The 16174-nt window shown below is 34.3% G+C and overlaps 1 protein-coding gene across 8 annotated transcripts in view; it reads right to left on the bottom strand.

Annotated features, from left to right (window-relative positions):
• The window catches only part of brp (ELKS/RAB6-interacting/CAST family member bruchpilot), a 681904-nt gene that overhangs the window by 100679 nt on the left and 565051 nt on the right, over positions 1 to 16174 (bottom strand). For all 8 annotated transcript variants that reach the window (XM_083131781.1, XM_083131785.1, XM_083131775.1 and 5 more), the window contains 3 exons: positions 11467 to 11619; positions 10901 to 11089; positions 4753 to 4892 (listed from right to left, as the gene is read on the bottom strand). In XM_083131781.1, coding sequence (XP_082987907.1) covers positions 4753 to 4892; positions 10901 to 11089; positions 11467 to 11619 — 482 coding nt within the window. The remainder of the gene's footprint in view (positions 1 to 4752; positions 4893 to 10900; positions 11090 to 11466; positions 11620 to 16174) is intronic.

Below are 16174 nucleotides of genomic sequence, written 5' to 3'. Positions count from 1 at the left end.
TAATTAATTGGATCATCAGTCATACTCATTATCACAATTAACCTACATATTTATAAATTGTTGTAAAATAATGAAAGTAGAAAAAAAATGTATTCAACTATAATTTGTCTCTATCTTCTTATTTTTTATCAGTTACAGGTAATTTCATTACAATTATATTGGAAAACAAGTCAATAAGTTCTTTCCCATAGTAAATTTGGTGATGCAAATACAAATATTTTATTTTTCTGAGTTTAACAATTCTCTACTCACCATAATGTTCCAAGAATTGGACAAAAAATTATAAATATGAATAACTATGTTATTTGTACTAGTGTGTCTGTGGTAAAAATTCTCTAGCTGCACTTCATATTTTTGCATTTAATATAAAATGAATTCAACGTGATATCTTTTTCTTTATAACATTATATCCAATAGCCCACCATTTAAAGAAAGATATTTAGTGCAGCAAATGAAAAATTCCACAAAATGCAGTGAAAGTAAGCTTCAAACATTTCCATAAGTGTGTATTTTATGCATAAAAATGTTGACAGGAAGGTGTAAGCTGGATGGATATGAAAGCAGAAAGCAGAAGCAACACATTTTTATTATAGTGTACTAAACAAACTGTGCGAAAAAGGTAATGTGTATTAAATCCAGAAGCATGCACTGAAGAAAGGTAGAAGAGGCACCGTTTGCATAATTTTTCCCCAAAGTTCTTACTTGCAGAATATTTTATGTATTTGTTGCTTCCTACAAGCTGTGTGAAACGATAAGTGTTCTGGAAATATATAGCCACGAATTCCCTTCCCAAGGCATGTTTGTGTGCCTTCTTTTTGACTGCTCATTTTCTGCTAAGGAGAGACTGTTCATTTGCCTATTCTAGCAGCCTATCCCTCATGGACTTCGTACATTTCACGTGGTAATATTCATAGCGAAAACCAGAGAGAAAGGGACAAAGAATTCACTTATCCCCTCCAACTGTGAGTTCCTGACTAGAGTTGCCAACTCTACGAAATAGTTCACATTCACACTCTTTGTCTTATTTTGCATGAAATTAACAACAGAAGCCTTTTAACAACCATTGAATAAATATGTTATGTTTCACATTGTGCTTCAGGGGTGCTAGTAGTTTTTTGTGTGAAATCGATACATTCATGAATTCAGGTTGTTTAGTTTCAGTAACAGGGGCTTAGAGTATACAACACTGTTGAAGGCTAGAGAAGACCGAAAAAGAGCGTGGCCTTGAAATGGTTTCTGTTATATTTTTATCTTCATTATTTTCAAATATGATACTATTTGCAATGCCTGACACATATGTAGCACCAGTATTTGAAGCGATAAAATAACCATTATAAGGAATGAAGGCACTAGTGTTCATCTATGATTGATGCTCAGGTGGAAATTTTCCATGTAAACTAATGTTATAAAGCTACAATCTCTCTCACATACATGAAATATTTTCCTCAAATTAAGTGTCAGAAGTGAGAAAAGAATCTGTAAATACATTTACATATTTCAGTAATTGAATCCTTAATAGTGTTCATTCCACAAGTGCTTGAAGTGGAGATTTCAAGAGGAAAAGGAGTATTCATTCTAACCCTTTGCAACAGGAAGGCAACTGAACCCTGGCCTTTTAATTTTTAATTTATATATTTTGACTAACAACATATAATGGTATAATTATTACCATGGACAATTCTGTATAGCATTTTTTGCCTCCCTTTCTACTAGGTAGGGGATGCTGGAGGGAGGGGGATGATCACAGTTCATTCTACAACCATTGTCTTCAACACATATATTGTAATCAATCTACATTGTAGTAAGCCATGGTAGCTCAGTCGTTAGGGCATCTGACTACCATGCGAGAGACCCGGGTTCGATCCCCGGCGAGGGAGAACCAGGATTTTTTCCACCTGTTCAAGCAGCCCCAGCACCCACTCAGCATCGTATAAAGTGGGTACCTGGAGGAAACTCTGGGGGGTAAAGGCAGCCAGGGGCATGATGCTGATCACACACCCCCACCTTTGGCCGTGATCAAGAAAGTGTGGGGCCCTATCTACACACACCCTATATGCCTTCATGGCATGGTGCAAAACACAGGGGAGCACTTTACTTTTTTTTACTAGATTGTAGTTCAAAAGAAAATATTTAACAATAAATAGACTAAACCTTAAAAAATGAAACAGCATTATTACTACACAGCTACTAAGTACTACACATTTGTATGAAATGGAACCATATAAGGTTGCTTGCCTAACCCCAAATGTCACTGATTAATTATTTTTAATCCATTGGGGAAAATTCAATGTTTGATTTGACTCATACCAACCATATACTTACGTTTTTTTTGGCTCATGCTTTATAATTTTTCATCACACTGTTTCAATTATTCAAATAGCCATTGGCATGTGATTGCAAATATCAATATAATATCACAGATCTACTACATTTTTTCCCACTGCCTAAAGACGTCTGGTAAGTTGAAATATTACAATGAAACACAAAGCACACACACACACACCACTGAAGAGCTATTCAGTACATATGCATAAGTAAAATTTGAATCATGATGACATAAGGTACACATTAGTCATTAGCATAATAAATTGGTCTGGAATCGTATCTTTTATTGCTGTAAGCATTGGAATAATGCAGCAATGATATCTCTAAGTTCTCTATTTTCTCTATGCATCATCAGTTTATTACAATTAATTTCTAGTTTTCCATTATGAAACAGGTTCTGTGATGAACTTTCTACATATTGGCAGATCATGTTCAGCTTGCAATGAGGAAAACATTCAACAAGTAATGAAGAATAACAAGACACATCAACAAGATGTCCTAGGGAATTAGGATTGTCCCAAACAACCATAAGGGGAATTTCAACAAGAGATTTATAGATATTTCCACATAAAATACAGTTCATGCAGCAACTGAACCCATACACCATCATCAATGTCAAAGTAATGCAATTTGCACCCAAGCATTAGGCAGAGTAAACAAGGACTTTATGCATCCATTCATTTACATTTTAAGTGTCTTCATCAACAAGCAAAACTACCATTTCTGGGTTACAGAAAATCCACTGATAATTCACCCACATGAAATTCACCCTACAAAATTCATCGTCTGGTGTAGAGTGATGTTGGAGCAAGAACCCTCGTGTATTTGAGTAAGCTCAACACAATTCAAGATACAGATAAGAAATTGATTTTCACTAGGATTTTCATTTAGGACATTTATTAGTATTACTTATGAGAGAAATGCTCCATATTATTAATAAAATTAATCAAATATTCCACAGTGCAATCAAAATGTTACATGTAAGTTCAATTAAAAGTGAAAGTGCAATATTCCAGAAACTAGTGAATGTGAAGGTCTGGCATATTCTAAAGTGAAAAACACTGATAAAATATTAATTTCATTACATCATACAGTTTTTATGTGCCAAGAAATTATCATTAAAAATTTCAATCCACCCTTGATAGTTTACTATGGGAATTAATTCTATGGATGTTTGGTGAATTCCATTTTTCAAAATCTGAAACACTAGTGTAAACTTACAATGAGAGTCGCATTTGAAGAAAATAGTGATTAAGAAAGTTTCTAGCTCTAGGAGAACCTTATGAAGAGTCTCATTTCAAACACATTAAATCATACTCAAGAATGTAATTTGTAAGTGCGTGTGTCTATGTGAATGTATGTATGCATATTATAAGTGGCAGCTGGGGCAGAGAAAATATATTAAAACGTCAACTACTTGTACTCAAAATTGCTTCACATATTACATGTATGAAAAATGAAAATGCATGCAGTAGATTATTTTCATTGCACATTCAGTTATTTTGAAAATAAAGGAGTTATCAAAATATTCTTTACTATTCCAGATATGAACCAACAGTCTTGAACTCTTGTGAGCCTCCCCGAAGGCAATGTGGTAATGACGTCCCCTTGTAATCAAGGTGTCCTGGGTTCAATACCCAGTGGAAGCAAATTGCACAGTGGTTCAGATCCCACTTTAAACTGTAGGTCCAGTCCCGATTAGCCTATCTGTGCACAAAGTGGGCTTAAAACAACAAATTAAACCAATCAATCAACTTAAAATCTTATGGAAGATTACTTAGGCAACACATTTATATCTAAAAAACAGAATGATATCCTCAGCACTTTTCACAAGAATCTTCTACAAGTTACAACATAAATATTGTACTTGAATTTCAATTAGTTTGTGTTTCTGTTTGTGAAAATCGTGCAAAACTGACGTAGATTCTCCTGGTTTCATGTCAGAATATAATGACAAGATTTCAGTGACATTTTCCATATGCTCAATTTAACAGGCTGTGATCAAAACTGTCAAACAGTTAAAAAAATTAGTAGACCGTTATAAACCCAGATGAAACACCACAACCTATACACAGTATCTGAAAATAAAGTTGTCAATTATGAATGATAAAGGATTCCTTCTAGAGTGACAACAAACACTGATTGTTGCACTTAAATTATAACTATTTCTAAATAGTGTAGTACGCAATCTAACAGCACATGAAAGCACAGGCTAGCGAAAGAAGAGAGAAATGTAGGTAACATCAACATTTTGTGTTGTAGGTTAGAAGAAGCATCTCTATATTAAAAGAAAAATACACAGCATTCTACATTAAAGCAAGCTATTTGGTGTATATTTATGCATGGATGTAAACTGAAAACTAATTCAGAAACAAGGATCAAAACAGCTGGAAACATTCAGAGCACTTGCAGGGTATTACATCTTACCTATCGTATTTTTCAAGAATTCTTTCAAATTCCTTGTTAGCTGTTTCTTTGTCTTCTTGAGCTTTTAGAACTGTAGTCTGTGCTTTTTCTACCTTATCCTTTAAGATTTCTATTTCTGTTACTGAATCATCTCTCTCCATCTAAAAAGGAGATTATGGACATGCTTCAAGTTGTGCTAATGGAACATTGTTTCTGTCTCGGTGAAATTTGTAGCAAATACTCAGATATGCAAACTGGAAGCTTTTTCTTTAGTTATAAAAATGGGACATTTGTACTTATTTAAAAAAAATATATATCTATGACATAGACAACAATGACAGTTTCCTTGAAATATATTTCACATCAAGTGATACACAATTCGTAAAATATACATGTATTTAAAATAGTAAAAAATAAAATTTACACCAGTGGTTGACAGATCACTATAGTTATTGTAATAAAACACACACACACGTACAATGTATGTATGTTTTGTTTGCACAAGGCACAGGTATGCACTATCAAGAAAGTCACTATAGTGTTCATACTTATATTTGTTCATTATGGAATAAAGCTGACATAAAACAAGTGTAATTATTGACTTATATTTATAAAAGAGGCTAGAATGAGGTTATGGATGTATAGTTAAAAAAAATAAAAATTCAATGACTCATCAAACTCGTTCTTGTGATTTCATATTAAAACACACAAAAATTATTATATTTCTTCCAGTCAAATCATCTCAGTATTTCCATTGGACACTATGCAGTAATGTTGAAAATACTTACATGCTTTGCCTCATGAAGGAAATAAAAAATGAAGGAATTTAAATCTCTTTTTAAAATGCATTATTATACAAAATGCACTTTGAAATATTTTATATTGCTTAATGTAATATAACATAGATCTGAGCAAATTTTAGTGGGAAAACTAGCTGTGTTTTCCAAAACTGTATTCATAAATACTATTAGTAATCAACAGGAAATAAAAGTGAATAATTATAGTCATAGTACCAGGGGCGTAACTAGGCTCGAGCAGCCAGGGCGGTGCTCCAGGGCCCTAAGGTAAAAGGGGCCCAACATGCCAGAAGGCTGTAATTGATTTTCCTAACCTATGTTTTTGTTAGACTGACCCCCTGCAGGCAGATTATAGTGACGTGTGTACCCAAAAGCTGGTGGTTTCATAAAGTTACATGTCTGCAATAATATGCCATGATTTCCCACTCTGCTAAGCTAAGAATTTCAGCGGGGTAAAATTATGGAGGTTTGAATGCAATTAGTAAGGATTGCAACGCTGGCGGGGAAATCAGTGTACATACAAAAAACAACCCAAAAACTTGCACCTCAAAATCACGTTAGTCATAATTTAAATTTAGTTCTTAATGCTGTAGAAGGTAACCAGGTAGGATCCCTTTTTGTAACAGTTGTAATTTTTTTGATACCACTATTCTGTGATGGCTAGAGTTAAAATCTTGAACAAGGAATAAGCTGAACACAACTCTCAAAACAATTAATCCAAAAAGACGGGCAGAGAGATAAGAAGTTGTGTATGCTCTTAAAGAGAGGTTTTTTGAAAGTTTTTTCTTGTATAATATTAACAAGCAGGAAGCCAAATGAAAGAAGTGGGGACTATTGACCTCAAGGGGTAAATTGAATCTTTCAGCTTAATTTTATTATTGACTGTTCAACGTAAAGTCTTGGTTCAACGTATCTATATTTTACCCGATGAAAGACGAAATTTGCTCACAAATGGACTATAGCTTTAAAGGCATGAAAGCAGTTGTAGACACATAGAAAGTGATACAACCTTCCAGGTAGCGGCCCAGGATTTTCGAAAGGCGGTTACGTATACTTTTTTCAGTATCCAGCCCTCATTTTCCCATCTTTTCCTGCCTTAGGCATTCATTTTTTATGAATTCTGGGCCAATGACCCTACAAACCCCCTTCCTTGGGCACGCTACTGCAACTTTCTTTTTGTCAAGATCCGTAGACACAGAGCTTTGCATAGAACCTGAAGAAAATACAAAAACATTTCCAAACCTTCATTTCAGTCACAAATATTATCAGAAGTTCTTTCAAACAGAAGATACAGAAGTTAAAAGACATAATGTGAAAGAGCTTAATCATTCCCTTGTGATACAACATAATTCATTGACTTGAAGTTATCTTGATATTGCATGGCTTGTTTTATGTATAGTCACCTACAGTAAAAAAGGGACATCTAGATCCTGAAATCCTGGCTTCCCTTCAATGCATTATGTGTGTTGCCCAGTTTACGGTGATCAGCCGACTTCGATAGCAACTTTTCAATAGAAAGTTTTACTATCGCCTAGAGTTAAGCAACACTGGCAGGGAAGCCAGTATTTCAGGACCTAAACTCCGTACCAGCTAACTGTAGACCAGGTGAACGAGAACAAGTTTCTGTGCAAGTAGTGACGCGAGATGGCTTCACCAATGAATAGTGAGTGAAACGGGATTGTGTAATGGGCGACGGGAGTTACCAGATTTCCTCCTTCTCTCTGTAAGTGTTGCAAACTTTTGAAAAGGATAATACCGAACGCACATGGCAAATGGACTGTATTTTTGTCTCCAGGTCCATACGATTGGTTTAAGAATTTCTTAGGGAAATATTAGGGATAAAACTGCAAGAGCAAATTTTGACAAGTCATGCATTTAGCGCACGGACAAAGGGTCTGGACCGTACATCCGTACATGCCATGAAATTTCCGTACATGTATGGCCAGGACCATACGATTGGCAACACTGCGCTTTCACCACTCGATTTTCCCCCTCCTCCTCTGCTGATATGAGTGGCCCTGCTCTACAGTTAGCTGCGACAGGGTATAGGTGTCCCATTTTTACTGTCGGTGACTGTGCGTGAAACAAGCCATCCTCCCATCAGGATAAAACTGGAAGTCAGTGATATGATATGAAGTAAATGGTAATAAATTCATATAATGTAAGCATTGTAATTAATCATTAATCTTAATTTGATAATGAATGAAGAATGTATTTCACAATATCTATTTCATTAGTTATTTTGTACTATTCGTCCCTAGCATTTATCAAAAACAAACACATCTTTAATCATAATAAGGACACTTCTATTTACTTACACCCCATGTGCTATTTTTTTTTTGTATTTGTAGATCCAGCCACTATAATAAGGGGGGGGGGGCACTAGAGTAGAATGTCCCAGGGCCCCCATGAGCCATGAGTCTCGTTACGCCCCTGCATAGACATTGGTTCAACATTTAATGGTTTATGAACAATACATTTGAAAATTAAGTGTTTAAATTGCATTTTAAAATTTTTAGATAATGAATGGACACTTATTTAAAATTGGAAATGTTTATATCTGCTAACAGAAAGCTGATGATTTTGAAATATAAATTCTAATGGAATCAGACTTTAAGAGCAATGTCACATACACATGTAGTCTGCATCTTAGACATTTTTAAAAACATATAAGAATTAAATTACTAAAAAAACTAAAGAGGTCAATTGAAGTGTGCTACACCGACACATATATAACATTTTAATTTTCTATAAAATGCCAAAATGAACAAAAGAATGAAAGGGAGTAAGAAAGATATAGAAGTTAAATGCAGGAGAACAAGAAAGATGTTTGTTGAACTAAGCAATTATGAAATATAGACTTTCTCGATTCAACTGTGAACATGAGGATGATAACTTTTAAAGAGCAAGAATCCAGTTACTGTAATCTGTCATTCAACTTTGCTACTGTCAATCCATATTTACGTCAATGAACTTGTATAATCAAATGTGATGTATTTCAATTCTATAGTTTTTGAAAATATGCCTTAAGTTAGTTGGCTTATCTCAATATTAATTAGCTTTTTGGCATTTTAATAACCTTATAATATTTTTAAGAAATTAGTAAAGATGCTGTATCAAAATTTTGGACTTCAATGCAAAAGGAAGTACTTATTTCACAAAATCTTGTGTACTGGTCTAGTACTTATGTGGTTAACTACAAACTAGGGATGTGCCTTAGCCAACTACCGATGTATGATTATCGGCAGAAATTGACATATCGGCATCAGCAAAAATCAGATATTTAAATCGGTACCGATAATACCTCTAATAAGTTTTATATTTTAATTTTGTAAGAATTATTGAAAATTAGGTTATGGATCTTCATCACTGTGGAGCTTTGTGATAAAATTATTGCAAACTCTCATTCAGAGGATCAACCTACCTCAAAATAAGAAATAGAACAGTACATTTCTGAACCGACTATTCCACATGACCATTGCTGTATTGGAAATTCAAAAATGAGTATCCAAACCTGAAGCAAGTGGTGAGAAAATACTTGGGCATACCCCAGTATTCAGTGTTGCTGGACAGATTTGCAATAAGCGAACAAGTAGGTTACTTACAGAAACTTGTGTTTCTGAAGTTGAATCTGCCAGCATTAAATTTACAATATTAAGAACAAGAATTCATTTTGCATTTCAAAGAACTGCTTGTATACTAATGTTAAATTTCTGAGAATATATATGTATATATACACAGCGTGTTCTGATCAAACCTCCCACATTTCAATTCATCATAGCTAAAAGATTATGAAACATAATGGAATGCGAGTGGTACTAGACAAAAGAGAAACTCAAAGAATTTTATTGCATGACCTCGAAGTTCACCGTTCTCTCACTATGCAGCGCCACAATCACATAAAGCACAATGGTGACTGCAGCAGTGCGCACAATCTGTATTCTGGTATGCAGAGACCAAATCAATCATTACAGCGCAAAGAAATTACCAGAGAGAATATGGAGGTGAAGCACTTAATGGGAAAACCATTAAGGCATGGTGTGCGAAGTTTTTTGGCGACTGGAAGTGTTAATAAACAATCCAGAGGTTCTCAGATTGGATATTATTCATGCTACAAACGGTGCACACATAGAGGTGTATTAGAGTTCAGTGTAGAGGTGTATTGGTGTATTTGTGTTGGTGTATTCATGTTTAGTGCTTCATGCAATAAAATTATTTGTGTTTCTCTTTCGTCTAGTACCACTTGCATTCCATTGTGTTTCATAAGCTTCTAGCAATGATGAATTGAAAAGTGGGAGGTTTGAACGGAACACCCTGTATATATATAATATGCAATAGAAATGTACATAGCAAATTTATTTTTGTCATGCTGAAAATAACATTCCATTTCTGTTGAATAATCTTATGTATCGGAATCGGTTAAATATCGGTATCCGTATAAGTTCCAAAAATTATCAGTGGGTACATCAACATTGGTAAATTTTCAACTTCATCACATCATGACTACCAACATTGGTATCGCTTAATATTATCATTGATAATGAATTAGTATATTAATATCCACTTAAATTGTGTACAGAATTAATTAATCGAGAACTTTGTACAAGCAGAATATTTTGCCCAAATAGATGTGAAAATATTTCAACTAAAACTTTAACATAAAAATCTCTCCTAGAAAACATCAAATACCATTGCAGATTCAGAAAAGTATCAGGAAACGCTTTTTGGTTATGGCAAAATATAATTCTGTAATTTCAGGAAAGTTTCTTGTTATTAACAATTATGAATTTAAAATTTTATAGCGGGTAAAGTAGAACAGTGTAATTGGACATTAGCCTGTTGTGTTTGAAATGAATTAATACACAAGCCTTTATAAATACAAATATCAATTTTATATTTATTTATTTTTATCTATATGGTGAATAAAACCTTGGAAAATATTGTTGGTTAAATCTTTCCTCATCTGACTAGTTCATCTGTTTAGGAAAAGGAATAATAATTTTTTATGTACATACAATATATTTATTTGTATTTGTAGCATATATTATTCCTTTGTATTACAATATTTTGACTGTCTCATTACTCAAAATATAGTTAAAAAAGGAAAAAAAATGGGTGCCAGAAGTGTTATGATTGATAAATTATATAACATATGAAATTTTTCACCATAACATATTTTTCATTCACATTTTTAAAAGAACATGTATAGTACATATTTTCACTACTACATGGTGTAAATAGGGTGCACAAGATTTATGTATTTTTTTTCACTTGATGATGATAGAGAAATAATTTAAGAATTCATTTCTAAGAATTAATATACTTATCATTTGAACTTATAATCTGAAACTAATATTAAATTGTAACATTACCTGAAGTTTCTGCAATTGTTGTTGAGCCTTCTCACATCTCTCTTTCATAACTTCAAATTCCGTGTTTATGTTTTCTCGGTCTCTCTGTGCCTTGGATACTTGGCTCTGCAGAATGTCTATCCTTTCTTGAAGCTTCTCGCTTTCTTGCTGGAAACTATCCTTTTCCTTTTGTAGCCTACCCATTAATGACTGTAACAAGAGTTATACTTTATTGGTATATACTTTTTTTTAATCTGTAAGGACATGTGCATAGATAAAAATTACTCAAGTGAATTTGAAATATATTTTGCGATAATTTGTAATGTGCCTGAGGCTGTCTTTTTCAGTACCTTTCCAGTGAACCCTTCCAACTGTCAGTACCTAGAATCAGTTGTGATAATTTGTTCCACTTGAAGGGCCTGAGTAAATTTCACCCATGTGAGCACTCTTACGTTTCACTTTGATATTTCAATGTGTTCTTTCTTTCTTGTTTTATCAATTGCATAATGCATAATAATAATAATAACTAATATAATATTTTTTCTCATTTTCAAACATAAAATTGGTGCTATCTTCTCTCAACATACCTGAGCCTTTTCATATTTGTCCCGTAGTCTATCAGCTTCTAACTGTACGGCTTCCCGTTCTTTCTGGAGTCTTGTAGACTGTCCTTGGGCTTTGTCGAGCTGTGCTTGCACATTCTCGAAGTCGTAATTCTGCTTCTCTTTCTCCATCTGAAGCTGAATAAGTAACAGAATTATAAAACAAGAACACAAAATGCAGGGCTATGAAGCAGTACATTCCACATTCAAACTTGCAAGGGTAGATTGGGGAAATTTGGACACATTGTTCTGTGTACAGAAAATCTGTTTTAACACATTTTATCAGTATAAATGTCACATACTATTGGAAAAAAACAATGAGAATGTGCATTTTTTTGCTTGTTAAAGTTATTTTTTAAAACAAATTTGTTATTTTAATGGAAATATCTGTTTTTCAGAGATATATAATGAAATATCTGTTTTTCAGAGATATATAAGTTGAATATCATATTTTCATCCTTAGGTTTTATTACTGTGCAAGTACTGAGGGACAGCTACAATTCAATTAAAAACACTATAATTTTCTTTTAGGCTATCAATTAATCTGTCCTGTATGAAAAATCAACTAACTCTTCAAACAATCTATTGTATAAGTCCAGAAATAAGCATTTTGCAATAATTTAATGAATGTTAGCAATAGTACCAGTTTGCACAACTGTAGTTGTGATACAATGACATACATCATTCAAATTTTTGCTATATATAATTGAATGTTAATGTTGAAATATTTTTCTATTGTGTCTCATATTTCATGTATATTTAGCACAGCACATTTAGTGAAAAATATCTGTCAATGTGAAATATGTGTCTGTGTGTCATAGAAAATGTTAACACACAAACACACACTCTCTCACTCTTTCTCTCTCTCTCTCTCTCACACACACACACACACATAACTACAATTTTACATTCCCTACATAGTTTCTCAATCTTCTTTCATGAAACTTTCTTTACAAGAATTGAAAATTGTTGAAATTACTGTATTTGAATCAACTTTAATATCTCTCACTAACAGAAACTCAAAACTTCATTCAATGAATGGATAGTAATAGTTTTGAAGAAAATAAGTGTACTGTACAGGGGAACCTTCATTGCCATACACTGAGATGGAAACATTACCAGTAAGTATACGTGGCCTGTGTAAAAAAGTAACCGAGCTTTTTTTTCCCCGTGGAAAATATTTATGGTAGGTTGGCTACACGTGGCCGCGGTGGCTCAGTCGGTAACGCATCTGACTAACATGCTCAAGGTCCCGGGTTCGATCCCCGGCCGGTTCAAATCCGGGAACTTTTCTAACGTTGGAAGCAGCCCCGATGCCCACCCAGCGTCGAATAACATGGGTACCTGGGGGAAACCCTGGGGGGTAAAGGCGGTCAGGGGCATGATGCTGATCACATCACCCCCACTCACGACCGGATCAAGAAAGTGTGGGGCGTTACCCCCACACCCCCTATACGCCTTCATGGCATGGTGCTAAGCACAGGGGAGCACTTTACCTTTTTTAGGTTGGCTACACTCTGCACAGAGGTGAGGGGAACCTTCATGCATGTGCATGCATGTTGCTGGGTGTGTCAGACTTGTAAGTCGATAAGAGACATCTGGAAAGTGAGGTAGTGTTTCTGCGTAACGTTACATTTCCTTGTTCTCTAGGATGACCAAACATGTGGAGCAGAGATACTGCATCAAGTTTTGTCAGAAGCTTGAGGAGACAAAAACGAAAACAATTCACAAGATTTAACAGGCATTTGGCAATGATGCCATGGGGGTTACTCAAATAAGGGATTGGTAAACCATTTAAAAAATGACCACACATTGGCGGAAAGTGATCAGCGTTCTGGGAGGCCATTAACAAGCCGGAATATAGAAAACGTTGAGCAAGTGAGGTCCTTGGTAATGGACTGTCGTTTGACAGTCAGAGTAACTACTGATGACATTGGTTTTAGCAATGATTCTGTGCATTCAATTTTATGGGAGGATTTAGGCATGTACAAGGTAGCAGCAAAACTTGTGCCCAGACTGCTTTCACAGGAACAGCGATGTGACGTTGCACAAGACATGCTGGAGACTCAACAGGGATGCACAGTTTCTCAATACCATGGTAACTGGAGATGATGCTGATGGACATGGCTCTATGTAATTTCTGGTTGTTCCCAAAGCTAAAATCTCCACTGAAGGGCTCCCGTTTTGACAGCCTAGAGGACATTATGTGCAACGCGATGATGGAGTTGAGAGACATTCCAGGAGTGCTTCCAGCAATGGCAGGCTCATTGGTCTAAGTGTGTGAAATCCCAAAGGGGTTATTTTGAAGGGGATTAGGACGTGAAGCATACCAGGCAAGTGACTTTCTTTTCCTGGCATAGAGCTGAATTCTTATTATACAGGCCACGTATACTGCTGGAATGAGGGATATAGCTGAAATGTAATGAATGTTTCCCAATATCGGAAATGTTAGTATGGTAGTACAAGAAAAATCAGGGTAAGTGAAAAAAATGGCAACTTGAGTTCAGATTCAAAAGTTAAAAAAAAAAGCCCAATGAATGAGGCCAAGGTGATTCACAGAATACTTTTATCAGGGGTACCAATCTAACGCATTCCCCCCCTACACCCTCAGTACAAAAAGTTCTCATTCTAAACCATTTTGTGTATGTAACTTTGAAATTATTATTTAATTTCTGAATGCATATGTTAAATTTCTGAGACATAACTGTGATACCAACATGATCTGAGTTCTGCAAACACTAATTAGCACTTATAAAAAAATGCAAACCTTACCCTTGAAAAAAAGAAAAATGGCGGATTCCTTCGTAGTACTCATGACTCATTGAGGTCGCAAATATTTGTAAATATTATTAGCATTGGTAGGACCTGATGAAATACTACCCTCCTTATATTCCAGGCATGTGCTGAGTGTACTTTCACATGGGAATGATAGACGTATTTGTACAGAATGTTGGAAAAATCCTGCACCATAGTAAAATATCAGTATTTGTTTATTATGTCCTCTGCTGAGTTCCAATCACAGGTTGTTGAGCACACAAGAAACATAATCTGGAGCTATGGCATGGTATTTGTATTTAATATTGGTGCAGAAGTGGACCAGATATCAAATTTTCAAGCTGTAAACCAAGGATTTCAGACACCCCCAGAATGCAAAGTCCAATGGATTCATATCCGGTGGACATGGGGTCCATCCAATGGGTCCTTTGCAACAAATCAGGTGTTGCTGAAATGTGGTACCCAGACTGTCTCACAATGTCCTGGAATAGTGTGTTGGAGTGTCATCTTGCATGAACCTATGGGGTAGGACTTCTTGAATAGCCTGTGTATGTTGAGCAATGTTAACACATACATTTCAAACTTTACCCATGAAAAAATGGGTCAACGGATGAATAAAGATTATGATTATGATTTTCCAATTTAGAAGTTTTCAAGTGTGTAACAAAATAAAATCAATTGCACAGATTATGAATTTGTCACCACTATATAAAAGTTCTAAGAGGCATATGATAATTCCTTCCCCAAGCTTGTTCAAATAGAACCTTCATTTTAAATTATCACAATCTTTCAATAATTCATTGCTTGTATTGACAATTAATATTATATTATGATTAAACATTTTAAAGCATTCAGGCATTATAGAATATAGTACATTACAATTAGAATAATTGTATTGTAATTGTGTGCTGGAAACCTATTTTAGAGCTAATATTATTGTGGCTCGTGTTATTTTTATACTTTTAAACTATATAGATAAGTTGCGGTTTCTGGCAATGAGGTGTTCATGGCATTTAAATAAAGCCTTATTATTATTAAGGCATGCTTTACCAAGAAAGAAAATAGAAAGTGCCATAAAGATTCATACATGCAGAATCCATCTACAAAGCACAGAAGATAGAATTAAGTGATCTCAACCCTACTACATATTTTTAGTCCCAAGAAATCTAAAACTTACTCTACATATGTTCTGATTGTATTTAGAACTGATTTATTGGATGGGAGGGCTAGTACTAAATTCTGAAAATCTACTAAAGTTAATTAGTAGTAGCAACAAACAAAATCTTTACAGTTACTTAAAATCATTTTTTTCATGTGTGGGGAATCAAAGCTTGCATCTAATTAAATAATTTTTTGGTATGTATTTTAATATCATGCCTTCTAAGGTGCAAATAAATTCATAAAAATACATTACCAGTAAAATTCATTTAAAGACTATTGGCTACTCAAATGTTTGCCAGCTTTAATTTTTTTTAAAACATTAAGTATTAAATATTTATTTAAATATTTAATTTTTTAAAAAATATATTAAGTGTTAAATCCTTAAATATATTATAATGAGTATAAATATTAGACTATAACATTATTTTTATGCTCATACTTATAATCATGGGTTTGGAAATATTTAATTCCTCTAGTATGATCATACAGCAGTGGAGGGATGTGCAGAAGATCAGCTACACTCCCATTAGACAAAATATATAAATTTTCTGACTTATATCTGAATTATATTTGTCAGAAATAAATTAAGGAAAATAACTTTAGAACCTAATAAATAATTTATTAACTTGTTAAAAGTTCTGAAAGTCACACAAGTTTAACATCTTAAATGAGTTATGGCAACTGGCCAAGTGTGAAACATGTGACGTTTGTTCTAACATGAAATGCAAAGACTGGAAGGAAAGTTTGGTCTGTGATT

Source organism: Lepisma saccharinum, chromosome 1 (assembly GCF_977018435.1).
Source record: "Lepisma saccharinum chromosome 1, izLepSacc3.1, whole genome shotgun sequence".
Lineage (NCBI taxonomy): Eukaryota > Metazoa > Arthropoda > Insecta > Zygentoma > Lepismatidae > Lepisma > Lepisma saccharinum.
This window is presented reverse-complemented; position numbering and strand designations above follow the sequence as displayed.